Source organism: Lissotriton vulgaris, chromosome 5 (assembly GCF_964263255.1).
Source record: "Lissotriton vulgaris chromosome 5, aLisVul1.2, whole genome shotgun sequence".
In the NCBI taxonomy this organism is placed as follows: Eukaryota; Metazoa; Chordata; class Amphibia; order Caudata; family Salamandridae; genus Lissotriton; species Lissotriton vulgaris.
The window spans coordinates 1053219082-1053246690 of NC_141693.1; the positions used below are offsets into that span (position 1 = coordinate 1053219082).

At 45.1% G+C, this 27609-nt stretch overlaps 1 protein-coding gene across 5 annotated transcripts in view; it reads left to right on the forward strand.

Moving 5' to 3' along the window:
- Positions 1-27609, forward strand: part of SFXN2 (sideroflexin 2) — a 241615-nt gene that overhangs the window by 172913 nt on the left and 41093 nt on the right. For all 5 annotated transcript variants that reach the window (XM_086922699.1, XM_086922700.1, XM_086922698.1 and 2 more), the window contains exons 7-8: positions 1408-1468; positions 15701-15767. In XM_086922699.1, the coding sequence (XP_086778825.1) occupies positions 1408-1468; positions 15701-15767 (128 nt within the window). The remainder of the gene's footprint in view (positions 1-1407; positions 1469-15700; positions 15768-27609) is intronic.

The following is a 27609-nucleotide window of genomic DNA, read 5'->3' on the forward strand; positions in this document are numbered from 1 at the left end:
ATGTAACTAGGAGCACCAGTGAGCGTCTCCTTTATGAGTGCATATACCATTAACGGCCTGGTATTTTAATTATTAGTTCACAATGTTCTCTGGTAGATCTCATCTCGACTTCGAGGATTCCCTCTATGCCAAGTAATACAGGATTTTCAAGTGTGTGCAGAGTGCAGCAGCTTGACTACTCATTCCTCTATTGTCCATCTACTCTCATTGCCTTTGAGCTTTCTCTTCAGATTCAGCCGACAGCCATTGCCTTCGAACGCTGCAGGCTGTATTTGCAATATTGATTTGTGCGCCCGAGGTCAGCAATGTGCACACGTCTGTCATCCCACCCTCATTTGGTAGGATTCACCATCAGTTCGGTAATGTTTAGCTTCCAAAAAAGCAACGTACCTTCTAAGACGCAATTAAGGGCAACCATCTTTACAACACTTCATCTCCATCCTAAAACGGTTTGTACTTAATTCATTATAATTGGTTCCCCCTCTTTAATATTGAGCTCAGCCTCATTTCTAAGTCATCAGGTTGATAGATATGAATGTGCTTTCTTAAATTCTATGTGGGTGTGCACAGCGGCAGAACAAGGTAGTAGGCATTTGCTTATTTTCTAGTGCAGCTCCACCGCTGTGGTACCAATTTTCAGCTGGCCCAAGAGGCTCACTTGACAGTCTCAAGTAGAGGTCTGTTTAGAGTCTGAAGATATACTGTGCTCTCATAATAAAATAAGTGTTCAATATTACCTTGAGATTTGTGGAAACACTCCCAGAATATTACGCTGCACTGTTACAGTACAGTACATTTGGTGGTCAGTTTGTGAAGGCGTTTGTCGATAGTGGTCACCGGCAGTCATTTGTGGGGATCATGATTTATTTTCTTTCGTTAGACTTTGATCTATAGCAAGCGAGAGAAAGACAGAAAAGGGAGGAAAAAGGAGGAAGAGCAAGATAAGAAAATAATGAGAAATGGAGAAAGCATGGATGAAAAATAACCTGCAGGAGGGAAATGAAGAATCAGGAGGTGTGCAGTGAGGGTAGAAAGAGGCAGGAGATGGAATCAAGACTAGGCCTCCTTGGCACTTTGGCTACTGCACTTATCTTTTTACAAATAAAGCGTTAGATATGCTTCCAAAAACATTTGTGATGTTTGTGACACCATATAAATGATGCAGTATTGCAGCATCTGTTGAGTCCACACAAAGTGCAAAACTTTGCAGTACCCTCGTTACTACACATTCTTGCCCAACTATTACATTATATCAGCTCGGTAGTTTTTACTTGAAAACACTGCTCTGTTCTTTTTGCAATCTTTGTTGTAATTATTCTGTTTGCTTGCACTACAGAAGATTTTCATTAAACTACATAAGTGAAGCTCGAAAGCCTTGCTGGTAAAATGTTGATATTATTTTCCTAGGGAAATACTTAACGGAATTATGGTCACAGATGAAAATGACAATAAATTGGGGTATTCTAAGGTAAGTCAAAGACGATTTTGTCTATGGTAGAAATGCAGCGTTATTAGGCTCTGGTACATTATATCCACGTTTTAGATTGTTTTGTTCACCATAAAGGTGGTCATGATCTTTGAACAAAATTAATATCCCTCAACTAACACAACTGCTTTTATGTAGCCAAGTCCGTGATGGTTATGTCTGTCTGTCATGTTTTGAGCATACATGCATGTCCACTATAGACACATGGCGAAATACATCTTATAGGTATAGTATTTTTATGGTCTGGCTTGACAGCGCAGCTTTCACCGAACAATTATGTGAGAATCACCAGGAGAAGGGTCTTTGGGTCCGCCCACATATTGGGAGCCATGAGTGCAAGTTTTGACTGTTTTGACAAAATGGGGTAACCCTGTGTCCCTCAGAACCTGGGTATATGTGATTGACAAAAAAGTGGTTCTGTTGGGTATTGTAAAATCTCTTTGGGTTAGGCTAAGGACAGCTCTAAAACACAAACAAGCAGAACTCTCTGATATTCAAAGTTTTTATATATATTAAAAACAAGAACCAATGAAACAGTAAAATGGAATTACTTCATTCCACTACATTACTAGTACGAGCGCCTTCACTCGGAGAGCTCGGTTTGGCGTTCACATTCGGATCGCCGTTTCTGACATCGCGGAGGCTTCCACGCTGATGACAATAAATCGAGGGTTGACCAACGGGCTACTCTCTGGAATACAATAACTTCTGAACATTCCCCATCCCCCTTTTGTCTTGATAAAGACCCGCCGCGACCACCAACTTGGGCGCATCCTGGGTCGAAACGTCGACGCTCTTCCTTTTGGCCAAGATAATTCCAGGAATATGGACAATAATTCCTTGCTTTCCTTGGAACTTTTACTATGATGAAACTGGCCACAAAACGATAAAAAATACATCGTTCTACACTTTCCCCGGTCCTCCCCCTCCCCCCCTTTTTTGTAAATTGTATTGATTTAACGTCTTTGTATATAAGTGTCACTACATGCTTCACATTTGTCACTTGAATCACCACAGTCACTGCACTTGTGTTTGATAAATATTTGCTAGTAATGTAGTGGAATGAAGTAATTCCATTTTACTGTTTCATTGGTTCTTGTTTTTAATATATATAAAAACTTTGAATATCAGAGAGTTCTGCTTGTTTGTGTTTTAGAGCTGTCCTTAGCCTAACCCAAAGAGATTGTACAATACCCAACAGAACCACTTTTTTGTCAATTGCAAGTTTTGACTGGGCTGAAGTGGTGTGCTTCCACAAAAAAGTGCTTGCCCTCCACACAGCTGTGTTACTTTTGTTTATTTATTCAGCTCCCAAAGCTTGAACTTACAGGGGCATACACAACATTGTAATACTATTAAAGTGTCTTGGATAACTAGATAATGTATGTTGTCTTTGTCTGTCAAGAGTACAGATGGGAGTAGGGCAGTCATTAGCCTACATGGATTTTTAGGACTAGCTTGACAGTGCAACTGTCACTTGACCTTTTAACCTATACAGATCTTATCCTACAGTTCTTTTCTTCCATACAAATACACATTCATTCAAATGCTATTTACTTCTAATGCTTCACATTCTTTAAAAGCCAGACAATGTTGGAATTGCCAATGCTTTTAGTTACATGCCACCAACACTGTCCCGTCCTAAATGTGTTGGTGATCCATCTCACAACTGAGTTTTTGTCAACATATATATTGAGGAAATAATGACCTGGATGTAAATAGACTAGCATATTTTATTTGTCTTATTTTGGTGCTGCTACTCATCACTTTGGAAAGTATGAGCATACCATTGGCAACAAAGCTGTCCAACTGTAAACCATCTCAGTGGAAACCATAAAATACTTTAGATGAATGCCCCAACGTTCACTCAGGGTCTGATTCAGAAAGGACCTGCTCACTCATGGTGGAGGCCCCGCAGTCATGGAGGAGTCTCTGCACTCGGTGGTAGGGGATAGGAACTTCGCAATGAGAATTCTTATTGCGTAGATTCGGACCCACGTGCAGACACTTCCTTACGACTGCGGGGCCTCTGCCATGAGCGTGAAGGCTCTTTATGAATCAGGACTTAGTGTTTATCTTTCATGCAGCTGAATGATTTAATTCAAGTAGATCAAAGTTAATTTACCAACGCCATATTGTCATGCAATTATATTTTATACAGTGATGTTTAGTTTATAGTATATAAAGTAAGAGTACTGCTTAGATATGACTCCCTTGAATTATTTTGGAAAATACTGCCTTATAGGCATGGGCACACTTGTTGCTTATCCTGTTTTACCATTCAAACGAAGTGGAATCTTAGAATAAGGTGTTCAACTTGACACGGTAAGACACTGGTTAACACTATGCTCAAATACCCTCATTGCTGCGCTGAAGAAATATTAGTACATAATAAAAGCCCAGATGTTTTTAAGAAAATCATGATTTCCTCCCACACAGGAAAGCCTCATTCGAAATGAATTGACCATCTTCAACCATAACCAGCAGTGATTATTTTCCTCCTCAGACCTAAACCATTAAACTTCCTGTTTTAAGCTTTTGGATTCTTTAGAATATAAATTGTATGAAGCTTAAGAGTTCATTAGAGCACCAATGAGGCAACCAGCAATCTCTTGGGATATTCTTCTCTCATTTAACATATATTTCTGCGTATTGAAGAACAGTTGTAACTAAATGCAGTGTAGGAATACTTTTATGAAGTAGAAAATTAATATTATTTCTGTGCGCTATGGAAGGGATCTTAATTAACGACTTGGCCTCTTATTTAAAGCAGATTGCTCCTATTTACTTTCATAAAATGTACTGATCTATCTCATCATGCAGATCGTTGAATTCGCCACGTATCATCAACATTAATTGACAATCTGGAGCCCATCTATTATCTTCATAGTGAGATCAACCGCTCATCATTTCTGACCCGGCCCATCTTCTGACCTGGAGGTGCAGATCTCCTTTTCAGCCCAGGAAGGTTATTTCATCAGCTGCTCCAGATTGTCTTCCTCCAGCCTTTATTCTCACCTGTGCATGCAGCCTCCTAATTAATCTCTTCTGAATATCACTGGCATGCTAGTTGGGTTTTTGTTCAGTTGGTGTCTGTGGTGTGTTCAGGTTGGGGCTGGTCGGTGGGCTGGTGTGTTTGCAGTGGCAGGTAAAGTGGTAGTGGGTACAGGTGAAAGGCCCTACCGTGGAGCGTGGGTCGGCGCAGTGGCAGTGTTGGTTGTAGTGTCTGGGATCGAGGATATAGAGCTCCGCGCTGGTGTATCGCCTGGGGGCGGGAGGGCCAGGGGTTGTGGCGTTGTGGGCAGTCCAAGAAGGAACCGGCACCGATGGGCTTGTCTTTGGCACGCCAGCAGGGTGCCCCCTGCTCTCTTCATGCTACGGCCTGTATTAAGTGGGTCCTGGGGTGGGCGGGGCTTCTGTTGGTAGGAAGAACAGTGAGTGGGAAAACCCAGTTGGGAAAACCCCTGCGGGAAAACCCAAGCAGCTGCGCTGTCACTGGATCAGTCTATAACAAGCAGGAACTGGAGGCCAAAGGCAGGTGGTGCCAAAATTGTGCTTGGCTCACTGGAATGGGAATATATCCTTGTGGTACTGAACATATTAGGATTTTGCCCACAATCTTAGCAGTTGGTCCGCTTGCTCTACAGCAGCCCACTAGCCAGGGTCAGGGGCAATGGGGCAAATTCCTCAATGATCAAACTATGATGGGCACTCAACAGGGGTGCTTACTGTTGCCAATGATCTTCGCTCTGGCACTGGAGCCACTGACGACTTGGGTGTGACAAAACCCACTGGCCAGGGGACTAGACTGGTGTGGGGCCTGGGAGGATAACATATTCTCATACGCAGACAATGTCCTACTCAGTATTACCGACTCTAAGATGACGGTGTCCAGGATAATGCAAATGCTTCAGAATTTTGGCAAATACTCAGGGTATGTGATTATCAGGCATAAGTCCCTATTGTATCCGCTAGTCGGTGCGATATCGAGACTACCACCAGACTGCAGGGCATCGCCTGTATTGGGTGAATTTCGTTACTTAGGTATATATGTAACACACAATGCCAACCTCATCTATTCATGGAATCTGTCCCCACTGCTAGAATGATCAAGGAGTGATGTGCAACACTTGTGCACCCTGACGCTTTCCCTGTTGGACAGGACCGCATAATTTAAAATCATGTCTTTGCCACGCCTTTGGTATACGTTGCAAATCACCCCCTATGATTTCACAAAGGCATACTTCAGAGCTATAGAAGTGAAAATCCGACTACTACTATGGAATGGCTGCTCAGTGCAGCTTTCCCTGTCCAAACTGACATTAGGCTGGTATGACGGGGGATTTGCCCTTGTGTGTGTCCAAAATTACTACTGCAGCCCACTAGCCAGGGACAGGGACAAAGAGGCATATTTGTCAATGTTCAAACTATGACGGCACTTATGAACAACCTACCTGGTCCGCTGACAGCCCTTCGGGCCGCTTGGACTGACCTGGGAAACACAGATGATGAGGGGTGGCTAGAGGCACTCCAGGTCCCACGGGAAATAGCGATACGTTTACGATTCCGACTGGTCCAACTCAGGATATTGCATCGCTCCTATTACTCCTCTACGCTTCTGTACAAGATTGGAAGGGCACCATCACTGCAGTACATCAGGGGCTGCCAGTGGGAGGGCACTTTCCTCCACATTCTTTGGGAATGCCCTAAGATTGCTCAGTTTTGGTGCAGTGTTACGGCATTGTTTTTAAACTATGACGACACCAGACAAAGTTGCTTACTGTCGCAATTGATCATCGCTCTAGCACTGGAGCCCCTGACCGCCTGGGTGCCACAAAACCACCTGGTCAGGAGACTAGACTGGTGTGGGGCCCAGAAGGACAAAATATCCCTATACACAAACAACATCTTACTCTGCATTACCAACTCTATTGTGACGGTGTCCAGGATAACGCAAATGCTTCAGACTTTTTTTCGCAAATACTCAGGGTATGTCAATAACAGGCTTACGTCCCAACTGTATCCGCTAGAGGGTGGGATACTGAGACTACCACCAGACTGCAAGGCATCGCCTGTACGGAGTTCATTTAGTTACATAAGTATATATGTAACAAACGATGCAACCTCTTTTACGAATGGAATCTGTCCCCACTGCTAGAATGACTAAGGGGCAATGTGCAACACTTGTGCACCCTCACGATTTCCCTGTTGGACAGGACAGCATAATTTAAAATCATGTCGTTGTCATGCCTTTTGTATGCGTTGCAAACCACCCCCTATGACGTCCCAAAGGCATACATCAGATCTATAGACGTGAAAGCTTGAATACTACTGTGGGATGGCGGCCCAGTGCAGATTGCCCTGTCCAAACTGACATGGGGCTGGTATGAGAGGGAAATGCCCACATGGGTGTCCAAAAGTACTACTGGGCAGCCCAATTGATCATGGTCAGTTACTGGGTCTTCATGGCACAGACTGAGTCAGCATTACAAATGGGCAGATATGTAATGGGCGAACAGGGACACCCAGCAGCCCTATATGGTAGGTGGCCACTGAGTGAGCTACCCACTCCCTCCAAAATGGTGATGAACATCTGGAAAGAGGCAACAGCATACTTAGGATTGGGACTAAACTTATAAAAGCTGCCCCGCTTTAGGATGCAGCAGCACTGGCAGCTCTGAGGGGACTGAAGGGATTCACCAGATGGGTTCTAATTGGCACCTCCGCAGTGGGTGACCTATGGGTGAGTGGAGACACAGTTCTCCTGCCACACTTAATGAGAGATTACAAGTTGGCGGTTTCAGAGCCCTATCGATGCCTGCAGGTTAGGCATGCCCTAACCATGCATAGCAAAGAATACAGAACTGGAGGAATCCTTCCCTCTGAGGGACACACAGTTAGGCGACCCCCTGACTAAAAAAGCAACATCTCTGACATATAAAAAGATCCTAAATCACACCCCAGTCATCCTACAACAGATAAAGGAACAATGGGAGGTGAACATGGAGGGCTTTGAGGATGAAGAGTAGTATGAGGCCCTTGGCACCCCCAGGGGAGATCACCATTAAAATAAGGGTTTTGGTTGATGTAGTTACAGATAATATGTCGCACATAGTACTCAATTACAACCAAACTGTCTGTGGGGCTGTGGGCAAGAATGAAACTTCTTCCACGTTCTATGGACTTGCCCTGTCATGCCGATTTTCTGGGCGAAGCTCATAGACTGCATGGGACGGGTGGGGGCCTACTCTTTCAGCAAAAGGTATGTGCTGAATGTGTGGGGAGAGGCGCAGGCCCCGAAATATTAAAAAGTGTGGGTCACTTTGAGTTTGATTGTAGCGAATATTGGCAAGGCTTGGGAAGCTAGGATCTAGCCGGATCTGGATACTTGGAAACTTAATATGGACTGGTGAATGCTCACAGAAAAATTCATATATGAAATGAGAAACTGCCCCTGATAATGGGAAAAGATCCGGTGTTTTTTGAATTCTTATTGTGGACTTGCCCAGGTGGGATATGCGCTGGCATCCCATATCTATGGACATGGTACTCCCTCTGCAGTGGAGGCTCCAGACTGAGAGATGAATGGATGAGGGGAAAAAGAAAGCTCTTAGGGGGTTCAAAGCCATCCATCGATACAAGGTTTTGTGTACGAGACAGTGAAAGTTGTAAACGTTATTGCATAATCTATAAAATCCATACTAATATAAAGAGAGAGCCCAAACCTTTGAGGCAGGTAATCTCAGGAACCACAGCACCAATCACAACACCCAATACAGCGTTGGAAAGGGCAGTTGCAGCAGAAGGACATAGGCTATGCCCGGGGTCTCCAACTGGTCGATCGCGAGCTACCGGTAGATCGCGGAGACCCTGGGAGTAGCTCGTGTAGCCCTTCATGGGCTATTTACTTTTCCGGCTGCATTTGCCCGCCCTCACCCAAACCAGCCGCTCGGATTGGAGCTTAGCTGAGGGTGGGGGCGGGTGAAGAGGATGACGCTCCTCGCCTGGAGCTGCAGACTCTTCTCGTGAGTCTGACTCCTGTGACGTCTTCGAGGGCAGAAGCGCACGAAAAACAAGGTAACCAGAGGGCAGAAGGGCACGAAAAATTAGGGAAACAGAGGGCAGAAGGGCACAAAAACAAGTGGAAAACGAGTGAAACAGAGGGCAGAAGGGCACGAAAAACGTGGGAAACAGAGGGAAGAAGGGCACGAAAAACAAGGGGAAAACGAGTGAAACAGAGGGCAGAAGGCCACATAAAACAAGGGAAACAGAGGGCAGAAGGGCACAAAAAACAAGGGAAACAGAGGGCAGAAGGGCACGAAAAATGATGGAAACAGGGCAGAAGGCCACAAAAAACGAGGAAAACATAGGGCAGAAGGGCACGAAAAACGAGGAAAACAGGGCAGAAGGGCACGAAAAACGAGGGAAACAGAGGGCAGAAGGGCACGAAAAACAAGTGGAAAACGAGTGAAACAGAGAGCAGAAGGCCACAAAAAACAAGGGAAACAGAGGGCAGAAGGGCAGGAAAAACCAGGGAAGCAGGGCATAAGAGCACGAAAAATGGAGGGAAACAGAGGGCAGAAGTGCAAAAAAAACAAGGGGAAAACAAGTGCAACCGAGGGCAGAAGGCCACAAAAAACGAGGGAAACGGAGGGCAGAAGGGCACAAAACAAGGGGAAAACGAGTGAAACAGAGAGCAGAAAGCCACAAAAACAAGGGAAACGGAGGGCAGAAGGGCATGAAAAACAAGGGGAAAGCGAGTGAAACAGGGCAGAAGGCCACAAAAAACTAGGGAAACAGAGGGCAGAAAGACACAAAAAACAAGGGGAAAACGAGTGAAACAGAGGGCAGAAGGGCATAAAAACAAGGGGGAAACGGGTGGAACAGAGGACAGAAAGGCACAAAAAACGAGAGAAACAGAGTGCAGAAGGGCAGAAAAAACAAGGGATAAACGAGTGAAACAGAGGGCAGAAGGACACAAAAAACGAATGAAACAGAGCAGAAGGCCACAAAAAACGAGTGAAACAGGACAGAAGGGCACAAAAAACGAGTGAAATAGAGGGCAGAAGAGCACAAAAAACAAGGGGAAAACGAGTGAAACAGAGAGCAGAAGGCCACAAAAAACAAGGGGAAAACGAGTGAAACAGAGGGCAGAAAGGCACAAAAAACGGGTGAAACGGAGGGCAGAAATGCACAGTATGGGCTCTGATGAAATTAGACTTAAAGTCAATGAAACTGGGCGTGTGGGGGTCTCTCGGAAAAATGCTCTAGTCGCTTCGGGTTCAGTAGCTCACGACGATTTTCACTGGCCAGAAGTAGCTCTGACTACACAAAAGATTGGAGACCCCTGGGCTATGCAGACGCCCACCATATACATTTAAAAGGTAAAAGAACCGTGCCAGCAAAGTAGTCCCTTGTGGGCGTGTCTGCGTTGTGCTGTGGGCGTGTGCTGGGGGCGTGACAAACGCTGGGGGCGTGTGGTACGTTCCGCCCGTCATTCCATGTCACATATTGTGTGCTAATCCCACCCGGCTCCCTTTAAATACCCCTGCACCCCATAATCATAACCCACCCTTACTCCTTAAAATACCCCAAAACACCCTTAAACCCTAACCCATCTTAACCCTATAAATATACCCTGTACCCCAAAACCCAAACCTATCCCTAAACCCAAAAAATACCCCTGTACCCCAAAACCCAAACCTAGCCCTGAACCCTATAAATACCCCTGTACCTCAAAACCCAAACCTACCCCTGAACCCTAAAAATACCCCTGTACCCCAAAACCCTAACCTAGCCCTGAACCCTAAAAATACCACTGTACCCCAAAACCCAATCCTACCCCTGAACCCTAAACTACCCTTGTACTCCAAAACCCAAACCTAGCCCTGAACTCTTAAAATACCCCTGTGCCCCAAAACCCAAACCTACCCCTGAACCCTAAAAATACCCCTATACTCCAAAACTCAAACCTAGCCCTGAACCCTAAAAATAACCCTGTACCCCAAAACCCAAACCTACCCCTGAACCCTAAAATACCCCTTTACCCCAAAACCCAAACCTAGCCCTGAACCCTTAAAATACCAATGTACCCCAAAACCCAAACCTACCCCTGAACCCTAAAAATACCCCTATACCCCAAAACCCAAACCTAGCCCTGAACCCTAAAAATACCCCTGTACCCCAAAACCCATATCTATATCTGAACCCTTAAAATACCCAAACACCCCAAAACCTATACCTCAGTACCCCAAAACATATACCCCTATACCCATACTTACCTTATCCAAACAATAAAAAAAACATGCTTTTACCATTCATGCATTTACAACAAATTTGTAAATGTATGCGTGGTAAAAGCATATAAACTGTAATGCCATGCGTTATAGTGGCATTGTGGAGTCATGGTGCTTTCGTAATGAAAGTATGCGGAAAGAAAGTTGCGGAATAATGGGTGTTTACCCTCCCCGGTAAGTACATTGGTGGCACGACGGCCCACATCTCCAGCAACATACTCATATTTTTTCACCACCCATTTGAAAAATGCACAGGTCTCCCTCATTGATGACCAGCAGCGACATACACTTTTAGACACACCTCCCGCCACAAGTTCTAGAATTGCGAACTTTAGAATCTCGGCATCAGCTCAACATCTTGTGATTCCAGGCAAATCGCGTTGTCTCCCCGTGCCTACGACAAATGAATGTGTTCTTTTGTAATGTAAATTGTGCTCATGCCATGTTGTCGAGTTCGCGCTATATAATATTGCAAGGAAAAATAAAGTAGGGAAACTCCAGTTCACACACTACTGAACGCGCACTCTTAAGTGCATCAGCAGTGCACTGTGAATCGGAGCGTTTCACAGGCCTGTCACAGATAAGAAATGCTATCTAAACGAAATCCTACAAAACAATGTACTACTGGCTGGCAGCAATTCATACCCGGACAACGTCGGGACGGGCTGCTAGTCTTTAATAAAGAGATGTTTAAAAAAAAGCTTATCTTACCATTTTAGTCTCTATAATAATACATCCGGTCCTTTCTTCTCCTGTCACACTTCATTGTGTGACAGGAGAAAACCCAGTCCCCTCCTAAGTGTCCGCCAGTAAAAGGGATAGTGTGAATTACTTCTGCTACCATTATTTCCTTCGTCACCTTGCTAATATTTCAGCTGCGGTAGCAAATGTATTTGTCTGGTACCTATCTGAATTTTCCATGTTTTTAATGCTGTTGTCTCAGTCATGCTCCTAGCTAAGCCAGTTGAGTACTAAGAACATTCCCAAACTTTCTGATCTCCAAGACATGAAAAATGAATTCCGAGATACTGTTAAGCATGGGCGAATTTTGCGAATCTCGTGTTCGCGAATTTTGCGGATTTGCGAACTCGCAATCCGCAAAATCCGCGAATTCTCGCGAATTTGCAGATTTTTTTTTTTGTGTGTTTGCCACTCTCTGTCACCACTGCCACTCTCTGACTACTCATGCCACCCTCTGGCCCACCCATGCCACCCTCTGTTTCATCACAGCACCCTCTGGTTGTCCAGTCAGTGTACATTATTGTGGCAAAGCAAAGCACACCTTCCCTGCCTCAAGTGACCTGAATTAATTTGGGGCTGATTAATGTGTCACAGAATATTTTTTTAGCTGGCACCTGCTTCTTAGTGCTTCCTGATTAGTGATCTTTTGCACTTGCTAAGTGCTTTCATTGTTGCAAAATTAGTTACAACACCTGCCCTGCCCCAACTGACAATAATGAATTAGGGGCTGATTAATGGATTTGAACTTCCAGCCTGGCTCCTGCTTGTCTCCCTTAGCTGTAATTCAGGACCTTTGTGGCATATGTGTAACTATTCTGAGGTTCAGAGCAGGGTCACATAATAGTTGCAACTGGCATCTGAACTCTGGAGAGGCCCCTCAGGAAGCACTACAGGAAATGGCTACTAATGATGAGCCTGAACTTTTGAACCTGGTAAGTAGTTTCAGTTTTGCTAAGATCGCATTTCTGCAATTTAGCGCTTATTCGCGGGGCGCGAAGTTGTACTGGGAAGCCGCGAACTCACGCGAACAGTGCGAGCAAGCCATAAAATCCGCTGCTCGCGGATTTGCGGATTTTGCGGGAGATTCGCAAATCTTGCGGATTGCGAATTTACCGAAAATCCGCAAAATCCGCGAGCGAAACGGATTTTCCGCCCATGCTTAGATACTGTGTGGTCGTATACCTATTTTGACGTTGAGGAAGGGCATGAGGAACTCACTTGCTCTTCTGGGTTAGCTGTGACTCTACACACTGTAAGCACAATTTCTTCCTTAAGATAATCAGTGGAGGTAATTAGAGGTTAATTTCCACCACTGAGCACAGCATACAAGAACTGGATTGCCAGTTAACGAAAGTGGAGAAAAAGTGAAAGGCTGTGTATGCCAAGGCAGCAAGAGAATATCTGCAGGCAGGGGCGGCTCTAGGGAGCGTAGGTAGGGAGCCCCGGAAGAGGGGGTCCGGGTGGGGCAGAGCGCGGAGGCCAGTAGAGAGGGGGGGGGGGTCAGGGTATTTAGAAGTGGAACTGAGCCGGAGGCCGCCAAATCCCTGACAGGGGCCGCCACACAAATATGTTTCCATCCTCAGAGGATAAATATATTAAGGATGTATATTGGTGTGGTGGCCCCTGGGGTTTGATGGCCCTGTGCAGGTGCACCGCTTGCACATGCCTAAGGCCGGCCCTGCTGCAGGTGAAGAGCAGAAAATCTTGGGAAGAAGGAAACAATATACCCGCAATAAACTACCCACTCTTTAGTGCTGCTGGCCTTTGTTTTTTTTTCGGCATGTCGTGATCCAGTGGCCCTTTGTTGGTTGACATGAGATACTTTGTTGCCAGTCATTTCAGGGACTTCGGGTAAATGCAGTGTTTTGCCCCAGTGATGAAGTCTTTGATATCTTGTGTGGGTTTTGTCTTATGTGTTTACTACTCTTGCTTTTATTCCCCCACCACCTCTACCGAAGTCCTGCTCCTCCTCATGTGAGGTGGGTGTCCAAGAATGTTAGTTTTTTGGGGATTTTGTTGCAGGGATGATTCATAATTATCGAAACGTATGCCAAGGTGTAATTTTTTTTGTTACAACAAGGCTGACCACCAGTTGAGTTATGTTATGCTGTGGTGTAGTTTGGAGAATGAATTGTAGTTGTTAATGAAAGAGTCAATTCAAATATTTTAACCTATTTAATTTTCCCAGCCTCTGCGAGGTGTGTCAACTCCGCCTTCTTCAGTAACTTCACTACCCCGTTTTAGGATTGACAGTTGTGTGAAAAATCATTAAAAGTGGTCTACAGGTCTCGTTGCTCATTCAAGTTTTCAGTTATGTAGTCCTGTGCAGTAGCGGTCGGTATCTGGGCTAAGTGGCAGGGCTGGAGAGGGGGCAACTGGGGACTGACAACAAAATAATAACTTGTCTGCATCCGCGCTCCGATCCGGCTCCGTGCACTGCATGCACAGGCTCCCAGAATCCCCTGCGGCCAATCCTGATGCTGCATGAAAGCTGCATGAGGATTGGCCTGAGCGCCGTGGATTTGCACTCACAGGTAGACTGAAGCCTGTGCCTACTCTCTCCAACCCAGCAATGCAGCTGGGGTTGGAGAGAACTTCAGCGCGCAGGACGGTTTGGCTGTTCTGTGACGGCCGTCCAAGCCGTCCTACGCACTGATTACAGTGCAAAACACTCCTCCACCAGCCTGTCATCTCAGGTCCCGCCCCAAGCCTCGACTCTGACAGACTAAATACAATGAAAATAAACAAGTTTAAATTATTTGTTTTTTCATTTTTGTGGCTCCTGTTGTGGAGTGGGGTGTGCTCCTCTGCCGTAGCCGAGGAGCCGCCGCACTCCTGTGACTTTCCTCAGTGAACAGGCCGAAAAGGTTGCTGAACACCTTTGAGCCGCAGAATAGTTGACAATTAAATGATACACCCTATTTTGATTTCATTCTTTTCAGCGTTTGTTACGTAGATATTGTACTCAAACTTGCTTCACCTTCACAAATCCCTAGAACCCAGTGTCCAAACTGACCAGAACATCTCTCACAGGAATGAGCGGATGTTTTTGATTCAAATGTATTTTTCGAATTTTAAGAATGACGCATAACAAAACTGTTATACTTCTGAAGAAATCGTCAACCAGTGTATTCAGAACATTATTCGCATCTGTTCCAGGGTTGACGCCTCGTTTTGAAGAGAGCAGTTCCAGCCCTACCTAGTTAATGTCAGTATTGTGTGGGTGTCTTCAGGATGCAACCTAACAAATCATGGTTCCCACACACTTTTTATTTTATTTCCGAGTATTACTTACAGTGTGTGTTAGTTAGACCTCGGAGAAAGGGAGTATTTGTATTAGTGAGGCGTTTCTGTGGTCTGCAGGCCTCTTTATTCCACCCTTCTGAACTGACTCACTTTCTAACCTGCACGTGAACGATTGCATATAGAGCAGTTATGAACACTTTTTTTCCAGCTTATTTCTCCAATCCGCCCAAAAGGCATTTCATGGCGTAGGGCTAGCTTCAGTGTGGACTGCTGTTATTCCCATAAGATTTGTCTATTGTATTGTAATTGCATTCATATAGTGCTTACTACCCTACTGAGGTATTCAAGCGCTTTATTCCAGGCAGCAAGCTGTCCAGATCCCAAGGTTAGTTAGTTAGTCCAGTGTTATTGATTATAGGTGTTTTGTGTGTTCAATGATACCAGCCCATCCAGTTGACCCCCTGTTTCTTTTTGTTACATTAAATTGAGGAGTGGGTGCGACCATTAGTGGGGGGGGGGGGGGGGGGGGGGGGGGGGTTGTGTTTTCATGCAGCTAGTTGGTGGGGTTAACAGATGTCTTACTTTACTATTTTCCTATGAAGGACATTTAAACCAGGTAAACTGCATGAGGCATATTCTGTCCCACCCACAGTTGTGCCTTAGCACAAGTTTAAAATGGATAGAGCTGGAGAAACTGAGATTGGTGTACAGGGAGTGAAAACCCCATTACAGACAGTCACTCTGCACATCACAGCTATTCTTTTCATGCCAATGTAAGCAATGAGACATGCAGACATTAAAAAGCAGCCAGAACAGCAAGTAGAGCGACCAGCTGGTGCAGACACTGCTGCACCAGATGGGAATGTTCTTCTCTTACCCAGTTTGACGGTGTAATCTTTTCTCCTGGTGTCTTTTTTTTTCTTTCCTGTAGAAAGCTGCTGTCAAGGGCATAACCCAGGTTGTAATTTCCCGAGTCGCCATGGCAGCTCCCGGGATGAGTAAGTAGCCGCATGAACAACTAATGGAAAAAATACAATATCTAACATTTTGTGTTTATAGTGAAAAGCATCTATCCACTCTGCCTGCATTTTTATTACATAGTTGTTGCAAGATTTGGTGTTGGAAGCAGGATAGCGCACTTAGTAAGAATGTGATATGTGGTGAAGGAGTGAAGGGGTAGATATGCTTGATGAAGAGGGGCCAGTGCAGATACTCGAGGGTGCTTTTAAAAAAAAAATTTTTTATTGTCCTCATCTCACCTTTGGTACTTGCAAAAGAAAGACACCAGCAACCCTTTCTTCTCTCTTGTGCACCCAGGGTCAGGGTCCTTGCTGCACCTGTGCCAACCTGGCTACCCCTTTATCCCGGGGTCCGGTGTAATCATTGGACAATCTCGGAATCGGATACCAACCTCAACTCGAGTGCCCATTCCCAAAGTGGGAGCCAAACTGTGGTATTTCTATTATATATAGCCCCCAACTCAAGCCGTGCAGTTTTTAGGACAGACTGTAGCCATTTATCATAGAGTGGGGGGGCTGGGTCTTTCCATAACATGCAAATTTCTCTGCGAGCGATAATAATTAGAGTAAAAAATAAAGCAATCTGTTCCTCACTGAGCTCGTTAATAATTTCCAAGTCCAACCCGAATATTACCCTCACCCCATTCAGACCAATATTTACGTTTAAAACACTGTCCAGTGTCTCTCCTACTTTTGTCCAAAAGGGACCACTCACCGGGCAATCATAGAACATGTGAATATCGTCCGCCTCTGCTGAATCACACTTTGGACATAAAGGGGAGGGACAAACAAACTTTGCTATTTTTTTTGGCGTGAAATACAACCTATTTAATACAAAATAGTGGTTCTTTTTCAATGAGGCCGACTTAACATACCTATATAAGAATTTAAAAGATCTTTCTTTCTAAAAAAGCACCCTGCCAGGGTGCTTTTTTAGGTCGAGCCTGGACAGCGCATGCACTGCTCTGCAAGGCATGATGTATTCAGGTATAGACTCGAAGCTCCGCCCATATTTTTCATTGGCTTGTGTCATTGTCCACTGTAAACTGTGTCTTTTCATTAGTCAATAGGCCTAGTAACTCCTCCTTAGTACTGCCTTGTCTTATTTTGTAAGGTCCTATTAGGACACCCCCTGTTACGTGTGTTGTTACTTGGGAGGCTTTAATTACAACCTTCAAGCACTATTCTCTCAAATAAATTAGTTATGCTGTTGCAGGCAGGACAAGCTCTCTCCTAACGCTTTTATATAATCTTTATAGCACGGGCACTGAACGCATTTACAATGCAATAGGTCTCGCATTTGTGAGAGTTTAAGCTATTGGAATTGTAAATGACAATGCCTTTTATTTATCTGCTTTCAAAACAACACATAAAAAAGGACTTGTAATTTACAATGCCAGTAGCTCAAACACTTGTAAATGCGAGACCTACTGCATTGGAAATCTTGTTGCCTTGGTGTACGAGGTAGTGTTCTGTCTGGCAGTGTGGTATTCTGTCGTTAAAGAGAGAAAGTGCACCTTCTATCACTCTGATATGTTTCTGGTAAATAACGATGTGCGTGGTGTCTGTGAAGAGGAGTGGTGTAGGTGCTCTCAGTGTGCTGTTGTGACGTACAGGAATATCCCATCTGCGGAGAGTGTGATATTGCTTTAGTGAAAACATCTAGCACACTTGCTGTGAGTGTGATATTTCTTTGATGTGAGAACTGCTGCCAGCCGAGATATTTTGTGGATAAACAGGAATGCTTCTCCTGTGGTTGGTGTGATATTTCTTTGGCAAAGACCGTTGATGGAATTGCTGTGACCGTGCTGTTTGTTAGGGTAAGAGAGGGGCGCATTTTTCCTGCGAACGCGGTACCTGTTAGTGACAGTTGATTTTTGCTGTACATTGTTGCCTTTTAGTTTTCAGTTCTTTTAAGCATGTCAAATAAAACCCATCATATAAAAAGTACCACTGAATGTTAAAGCTTTTTTATCGTGCATTTCAAAGATTTTCAGCAGCCATCTTGCTGTAACCATAGCAGCCACTGGGCACCGTGCCTTGCAGGTTTGTTCCCTTTCTCCTCAGCTCATGGAGTGCGAGACTCACTTTTGGCCAGGCTCAATGGCTGCATCGAATTTAGTAGAGGTTCACCACTGGAAATCAATGTTTCTCTTTAAGGCTTAACTTATGGGATAAAATACCCTAATTCCCAAACTTTTGCAATCTGTATCTTGAAATCTGTCTCTCAAGAAAACAGAAAATCACTGTGTTAATATGGGTTTGACGAGGAATTACTTTCCTTCCCAATGTAACTGAAACAATTTGAAAACTCTTACCTGGGCCCTCTGTGAAGTAAGAGGCCAACATTGGATCTCAATATTACATAGTAGGTATGTAACCAAGCAAACACTTGGGCCTCCGAAAACATGCTTAAATTTAGCATTATTAGAAAAACTGTTGTAGTCTGCTGTTATTGCTCAATTTTAATTCATTCAAGGAATATCTAACTTTTTACTTTGTTTTGAGCACATTTGTTTTTATAATTGCAGCCTCCTCAATAAAAAAGGGATGAAAGGTCAAGCTACATTGGCATTGTTATGAACATTGGCAGTTTTATGTCAATTTCAATATATCATTGAGGATAAAAAATGCTATTCGATTTAACAAAAAACAGGCAAAACTGCTGAATGAGCACACAAAAATAAAACCTGTGTAAAAACAGTACGGAATGCCACCTGTCTCCCTAACAGTAAACGTTGGTCATTTGGTTGCCACAAAACAAGTGCAGAAAACACTGTGAACAGATTTAACAGAAAACTTTAGTGAGTTTCCCAGAAAGGGAGCAAGCCAGCACTTCTTATTTTATAGAGAGTGCCTCAGTGTAACTCCATAGGAACTTTGAGCGAAGAAAGATTTCAAATTCACCACTGCATTGTGTAAAATTACTATAGAACAGTGGAAAATCCGCTGTGCTACCCTGTACCCCATATTTCAGCATGTCTAACCATCTTTATACAGAAGTCGGACTTTTCCTTTCCTCAAATAGTCACATTTTAATAACAGTGCAGTTATTTTTGTAGCATCTTGTTTCCACTTAAGAACCGCGCTACAGGGCATCTGCATCACAGGAAAATGGTTTGACTTGGCTGTGACTGTCGCACAACCTTTGACGTCAAGGCATCTTAGTCAGCAGAGCCTGGTTGAGACAGGTCTCAGGGACTCGTTCTTTTATGCAGCACAGCCATCCTTCAGGCTAAAAAGAAACTTGACCGTTTGAGTTTTACATGTTTTTAAACTTCAGGACAGATCACACAGAACCACACAGTCAAGTAATTCATTAAAATGCAACAATAACCTTAAACTTAACAGATCTAACCGGCAAAGAGACTGCAGTGTAGCGCTATCTCCAACTAGAAGTTTACGGACTTGGACATAAGAAATGTTTCCAGACCACATCTTCAGAAACCCATTCAATCATGTTTACGAGCGCGGAACAGCTCCACTAACGCTGCTCTGTGCTACACCACTCACACTTGACTTTCCCTCAGTGAATGAAACAAGCATTGGCAAAGCCAGTATGTCTCGCCTGTTCTTTTTTGTGTGTGTGTGTGTAGGGGGGGGGGGGGGGGGGGGGGGGGGGTTATATAGCGCAAACTAGACCCAAAGGGATCAAAGCTCTTTACATGACCACCAGTTGCGTTACAAATGGACACATTAATTTTTTGTAGGCACGGGGCGATTAAGTGATTTGCCCAAAATCACAGTATGTTGAGCGTCCCTGCCGAGACTCGAACACGGTTCCCCAGCTTCGAGGTCGATCCCCCTAGCTGTTAGGCCACATCCTCTCCTCTTTTGGCTTTGTTGGTATTCTTTTGGCCATGTTGTACAGCTGCAGCTTGGTTGAAACTAAATTAAAACAATAGAGCTATATTAAGGTGGTCAATGCTGGCTGTGTCATAGCGCTTTTTGTTTTACTTTCACCCATTATGCACAGCAGACACGCCAATGTACAACATGCCTAAAAACATCGACTAAGGCAACAGATCTACCTTAGGCGAGACCGTTTGGCTTTGCCAAAGCTTGATCTAATCTAAGAAGGATTTTAACAATTCCACAAAATCCTATGTTTGAGCCATTCCATTCGATGATCCACAGACAAAACGTAACCGTGCATTTGAATGGATTTGCAATTCTGCGTATGATAAGTGAAGACGCCCTTAATTTCTTTACTGTAGCCCTCTCCCCGCGAGGGAGGTGAGAGGCAATAATAGTCTGCTCATGCTGGTCTTGGCATCACGTTCCTTTGCAGTAAAAGTTTCGTGGGATTTGTGGTTACAGAACAGAGTTCAAAGCTTGTAACAAACAGCATTGAGTTCTCGAATTCTTTTCATGTTGCACAGGGACATAGCTACACTTGGTGCAGCAGGTGCAGTGGCACCGGCGGCCACAGCCATGAGGGGCTCATTGAGCCATGACAGTGCTGTATTGTACTACCCCAACGGTAGACAAAGCGGCTATTTTGCTCTCTTGCACCAGGGTCTACGGCGTTCTTGCTCCGCTAGTGATGTCGCAGAGGATGCGTTTTGCTGAGGGCTCTGCAGATTTGCTTGGGTTCGGTTTCAGAGAGATTCTAATTTTTGCTTCCCTAAAGTTTTAACTGAAAGGATGCTCCACATTAAGGGAAATAGAAAGTGGGGGAATCTTTCCACCCCTCCACTTCTCAAGATGAACAGATTGTGCTGTGACTCCACTTTATGTGCCCCTGCTCACTAAAGAATAAAATCTGAACAGCCCTTCAGTTTACAGCTCACAGATATGCACGTGTTCACGTTGGCGCTATAATCACGTCTTATCCCTGGGCATTTGGAGCTCAGCTACTTCCTGCGTGGCATTTTCGATTATTATAAATCGTAAAAACATCAGCATAGTTTTGCTTAAATTGCCAGGTGCTAAAAAAAAACCAGGAAACTACGAGTTATGCAGCCATCAAAAAGGGAATGGGGCTGTCAGAAACGGTTCTTGTTTTAGCACAGGTGCTCAATTAAGTCTCATTTTCTCTGACCGAAACTGCTCCTTCCCTGCTTCAGGCAATTTGAGTATCACACTGCTCCTCTTATAGAAACGAGTAGTTGCTGTAATTTGTGCTGAGAAAAGTGGAGCAGAAGAAAATGTTGAGTAAAAAAGTTTTACATTTACCGTAAAATAAAATAAAATGTCAGAGTCTGCTGATAAACCACTGTGAGGATCTCATTTAACGTAGAACATACGGAGTTAATTACATAGCTCTACTCTCCTCTGCTTTAAAGCTGCAGTTTAACTTATATTCCATCTGGGAAGGATCTCGGCCTGGCAGTTTGGGCTGGACTGTTCCCATTGCGCACAGGGTCAAGATTGATTTGCATATGGCTGGGTTTAAACTGGGATGGCATGAGGAGCATAAAAACAGTGGAAATCTCTGTACTGGGGTGAATGTTTGATATTGTTCAGCATTCTGTCCATCAGTTGTTCTTTTTGCATTTGTCACCCCGAGTGGGACGGGTATTCCCAGACGTGGGTCCCGTGCACTCCATACCACTGGAGTCTAGCTAGTCTGGCTAATATGGTGTGATACCCCGAAAGCGGCCCCAGGATGCTTGTTTCCGGGCCAGGGAGGCCCTGGCCTGTTCCTATTGGGAGCAGGGCCTAGACTGATTTGCATATGGTTGGGTGTAAACTGGAAGGCATGTGGAGCAAACAAACAATGGATTTAGGCCCAGATCTCTGTACTGGGGTGAAAGTTTGACACTGTTCAGTATTCCGTCCATCAATTGTTCTTTTTGTATTTGCACTGCTTTTTGAGCATTTTAGTAGGAGTGGCGGAAGGTACTCTCACATGGCATCCTTCAAAGTATAACACGTGATACATGGGCATTTAAGGAGATTGCACTAATCGTTATCAATGTGTGTTGTCATGCTCCTTCATATTTGGACTTATTTCCATTTGCCGCAGGAGCCTGGAAAAACCTGTAAAATGTTTTCTTTTGCAAGTAGTTGGTAGCAATCTCTCACAACAGCACTCAAAGTATCACAGGTTCTGGCCCTTCGAGACCCAAGAGCAATCTGGTGCAAGTAATCTTCAAATGGCTATTTTTGTTTGTAAGTCATGGACAATAGCAATCAGTTCATTTTCTTGACACTTGTTTCACAGTCAATACTGAGTTATGTATGTTGCATTTGCATAGTGATCCCTTAGGTTTTCTGAGAGCCTGGTATCTCACAAGTTATTTCAGTAGGATACGGAATCCTACCCTTGGATCAACAAATTGTGTTGGCGGCAAGGTGGTATATATCTATTGCTCACAGTTATATTGCACCGCAGTGAAACTGGAGGGCCTAGGAAAGGGTCCAGCCCTACCCTACTGTTGTCCATTTAAATTGCTTCTATTTTTTCTTTTCCGGAGGCCTCGATTAATCGGCCTCCGAAACATTCTGATAATTTGGGAGAATTGCTAGCAAATGCTGTCTCCCACCTATACATTCAGTACTCAAATCTTACGGTGTTAGGGGATTTCAGTGTTCAAATGGTGGATCTTACCTGTAAAGCAGCATGCTTATTAAATAAAGCTTTGGCAGATCGAAACCTCCAGCAAAAACGTTAAGGACTACCCATAAGAACTGTCACGCACTAGATTACATTTTTACTAATTGCCCCCACATTGTGCGTAGGCAACCCAAAATCCTTGAATTAGTCTGACCATTTTATGTTGCCTTTTTAGGTTTTGACTGGCGATGCGCACGTAGTGCGCATGCGCCAAAAAACCTTATGATTTGTGTGTGGGGTCGGGTATCCGCCCCAGTCTCCCATTGGCTAGCTCCATAAATGGAGGCTAACCATTGGGAGAAGGCTCTGTCCGTCAATCTCGGACCAGATTCGGGGGCGTTCCCGAGAATTTTTGGCTTTTGGCTACGTCAGCCGAAAGCCTCTTCTCGTCAACGCCCCCGAATCTGGTCTGGGATTGGAAACAGGCCGGGAGGTCGTGGTTTCCGCTTCTCGTGCTGTCTTTACCCTGCCCCAGGATAATTTGAAAACCAAGCCGTGTTGCTAAAACGGAACGAAAGTAAGTTGAAAGAGTCTGTCATCGGGTCTGATAAGGAAGTAAGGGTTTGATTCTGTGTGCAGAACCCACATAGTAATGACGTTATCCGTTATGCCCCCATGTAACGAAAGTAAGTTGAAAGAGTCTGTCGTCGGGTCTGATAAGGAAGTAAGGGTTTGATTCTGTGTGTAGAACCCACATAGGACACTCGGAGACATTTCGTTGAACATTATGTTTTTTAATATTGTGATCTTGCTAGTTTCTTATTTTCTCCAGGATATAAAAATATCCCGATGCGACCCAGGTGAGACTTGAACTCACAACCCCCAGCTCCGGAGGCTGATGCCTTACGGTGCACGGCCTCGGCAATTGCAGGGGCATGTGGGGTCGTTTGTGTGGGCCCGCGTATGGATTAATGCGTGCACTGATGCTGGATTCCGCGTAGAGGCCTTGGACGTGTGGGAGGGCGATGTCCGGCCATCGCTGAGTTGGTGATGCCTAAGAGGGGGGGTTTAGGAGTTCCCCCGATCTTATGCAGGCTCACAAGTGTGGTGAGTCCGAGGTTAACTACAGGAGGTGGCGGGCGGCCATCACTTCGGTTCACGATAGGCGGTTCAGGGGTCTCAGCTCGGCCATTTTCTGGACCCTGCCGTCTGGCGGTGGGGGGAGGGCCTGTGTGATGGGCCCAGCACGTGCGTGGCCAAGGTACCCCCACAACAGCCTCACGATGCACGACCTCTGTGAAGAATTAACGTCGGTCCATCTGTAGTGTTACCGCGTTGGTCACATTTTTCCTACGACCTCCCTGGAGAGTAATTACTTATTTTCTTATACGCTTTCTTAAGCTAGCGCGATCCAGCCGGTCCTCCGCCGAGCCCAGCCTACTCCTATCCCTCCTGACGGGGTGGTGTTGTTTAGTTTTTTAAGGAACTGTCTGTGTGGTTATTACTGCTTTCAGACGTCCCGTTTTAGGGTCATCAATTTTAGTTACTAATGTCTGCAGCGTTTGGCAGACTTGTAGACTTTCGGCCTGATGACCGTGCGCGGGAACTTCATGGATGGAATGATTGCTTCACTGGCCTCTTGGGGCTGTGAAAGCAAAGTTTGTATCGCGCGTTGTGTCAAGAGTTGAGGACTACATTGGCGTGGTTCGAATCAATCATTTCGACTAATATTGATTAGGGCGGCTAGAGTGTTGGCCTGTATGGGTATATTTCGCATGCTTTAATGCGTAAATGACGGTTTCACTGACATCCCCTTATCCTGCTATCAGTATGAGCCGTTTTGTGCGGCTCTCAGCAGAGAGGCCAATGGCGGTATGGGCACTAGGCAGCCGCTTCTCGGCTTTCATCCAGGAGATTGTTCGCTTCTTTAAACAAACTCGCGCGCTCCGGGCACGGCCCGATGGTGTTCTGGCGTCTAGCACGGGCAGCGATGATTTTATTATTACAACTTTCTTTGATTGACCATTATATTCATCATGTCGCTGGGTATGGTTCTTATATGCGAGCCAATTGGCCTAACATTTGTAGGTACTTTAATCTTCCCCGATTATATCTGTGAATTCGAATAGGTTCCAGGGCAGTCCCCCCATCCCTCCCCCCCCCCCCCCGCTCACCCCCAGCGTCCCACCACCCCCCCACTCGGGCTCTCATGTACACCGAGCGCCAGGGAAGCTCTCTCATCCTGTCGGTTCCCTCAACTCCATGGGCGCGGATTCTGAGCAGTGGGGGAGCTTGCATATCTATGCGGCCCTGATCGGCGCCCTACACAGAGCAAGCAGCAGGCTCTTTGCCGGTGTGAGTTCGGTTTTTCCGCGCTGTGTAGCTATAACTGGCAACATGGCGGCCCATTGTTCTGCTATTGTTGATTTCCTCACGGGCGAATGATTTTATAGGGGTGTTGCGGTCAATTTTGAACCTTCTCCGCGTGGATCAGAAGAGTGGTTCATAGCATCTTTCGACACGCTTAGTTGGGGTTCGTGCCAGGTCCAGGGGGCGACAGGGTCCGCACCGCAGAGTGAGTGCGAGTGCCTGTGAGTGCAGACTGAGTGCAGAATGAGTGTGTGCAGAGTGAGTGCGAGAGCGACAGTGAGTGCAGAGTGAGTGCGAGAGCGACAGAGAGTGCAGAGTGAGTGCGAGAGTGACAGTGAATGCAGAGTAAGTGCGAGAGTGACAGTGAGAGTGCAGAGTGACAGTGAGTGCAGAGTGACAGTGAGTGCAGACTGACTGCAGAGTGAGTGTGACTGCAGAGTAACAGTGACTGCAGAGTGACAGTGACTGCAGTGTGTGAGTGTGCAGGGTGCACATTGTGTGAGTGTGCAGGGTGAACAGTGTGAGTGTGCAGGGTGAGCAGTGTGTGAATGTGTAGGGGCAGTGTGTGAGTGTGCAGGAAACAAACACTCAAACTAAGTCCACCACACACTACTGCATATACTAGTGAATACATCTCAACTCTATATACCGAAAAAATGAGTTATATTTAGAGGGGTCGGAGTCAGACACAGTGGGTGGGTGGATGGATGCATGATGAATGGATGTATGCATGATGCATGGATGTATGGGTGAATGCATGGATGGGTTGTTGGTTGGATGGGTTGGTGGATTGCATAAATTGTTGAGGGATTGGCTGTATATATGCATCTATCCATCCACCCATCCATGCATCTATCCATACACCCATCCATACCCCCATTCATGCATGCACCCATCAACTCATCCATGCAAGCATTACAACAAGAGCCCGCAGCTCTCCTTCGTCTCTCCTCGCCCCCCTTCCCTGTGCCCTGCCCTGCTATTGTAAATGACAATGCCATTTATTTATGTTAAAAAAACATAAATAAAAAAATGTCAAGAGCAATGCCAATAGCTCTAACTTTAACAAAGGCAAAACCATTGCATTGTAAATGCTTGTTTCTTAATCTGGCCTGGGGGTCCCTATACAGGCCCCCAGGTCAAATATCTCTGCCAGAGCCTGGCATGAAATGTCAGATTCCAAGCAAATGGATGCCCTTGAGGCTTGAGTTCTGACCTTGGAAGGGAATATGTATGTGTATGTAGAGGCATTTAACAGCTCCCTTCCCCACGCAATTGATAAATGGGTACCCATGAAAAAATGTGCCGCAAAGAGACAAAAGCCTCCCTCTTCTTGGTTCTCCCTGATCTGAAAGTAGCTAAAAATCCACTGCAAACAGTTGCAAAGAAAATGCAGAAAACAATATGATACGGAAGCAGAAAACATCTACAAAGAGGCCTTAAAAATCTTTCGAAAAAAGCATTCAGAAAAACCAAAGAAAGTCAAATAGCAAATGCCAGTAATGCATCATAGGAAATCTTTAACATTGTTCATTCTTTTTTATCCCATGCTTCTTGTTAACAAAAAGTCACAGTTTTGCAACCCTTATGCGCTAACTAGTCAGAATACTGTTATAAGAAGGTGATGGGCATCTAAAAGAATTGTAACAATGTAAATGGCTCAGCTGCTCCAGACATTGATTACTAAGGACCAAGTTGCGTGGGGGGACGACAACTTAACTTCTTTGGCAGCATTTCTCTGGCAGACTCAGAGGAGGCAATCCTAAATTATTTGCAGCTCAGGCTCCTCTATCAACTCTTGTCCACCATGGATGCTAAAAAGAAAAGCCTCAACCATAACCCCTGCTGTAAGTGCTTTGTTCAGTCAATCTCTTGAATTAAGGTCTGTCCCTTTCAGTTGGAAGAAAGTGCAAGTTGTTGAAGAAGCTTAAAACTGACTCCTCGATTACAAGCAATTTCAGGCCAATCTCCCTTTTGCCAGTCTTCGCTAAAAATGTCAGAGAAACTGGTTAATAGTCAGCTGTCACATTACATTTATTGAGAATATACAATTACTTCACACAACTCAATCAAGCTTTCGCTGAGTGGGAGTACTGACATTGCCTTAATGGAGGTGCCAGAGTTCATAAAAACGAACTTAGACGGAATAAATTAGTGCTAATCCTGTTAAGTCTGTTTGCTGCATTTGATACAGTGGCCCACCCTATATAGCTGGAACACTTCGAGGAGTCCGAAGGGGGCGGCCCGTCCACACAATGGTTAGAATATTTTTGTCTGATCATGCACAGGCCGTTCATCTCCCCCTTCATCCTCCAGCTATAAGCAATTGAGACACGGTGTTCCTCAGTGATCGGCCCTTAGTCCACCTTGTTGTATGTATATATGTATGTTAAAGCGGCGCCTCACAAGTTGATGAGGCACAGGGAAGATTGCACTTCCTGTGCAATGTTCCCGAGGTTGAAACACGTTGCCAAGAATAAATGTACTTGAAAGTAATACGCTGAGTGCAATCTCCCTTGTGCCTCACCAACTTGTGAGGCGCCGTTTTAACATTAATTATGGGACCCGTACCCGCAACATTGCAGCAGTCCCATTTGGTGAACGTAGCCTGGCTTCTACTGGACACACCCTTCTATATATGTATGTGTATATATTCATATGTGTGTGTGTGTATATATGTGTATTATTAGCAGCACCCCTCCCAAAGGTGATGAAACTTTGTGGTTCCAACATTAGGTGGTGTGTCCACAGAGCCAGATGGATGCAGATGGGCTGTCTAAAGCTGAACTCTGACAAATCGTAGTTACTATTCTTCAGATGGACCAACAGAGCTGGGGCCAACAGATCTGGGGAACCCACAGTTCGATCCTCTTTAGTGAGAAACCTGGGGATGAAATCTGATCAGGAGGGGGCGTGGCTTGGGCGCCGATGGAGCAGGCGGCTTGAGCC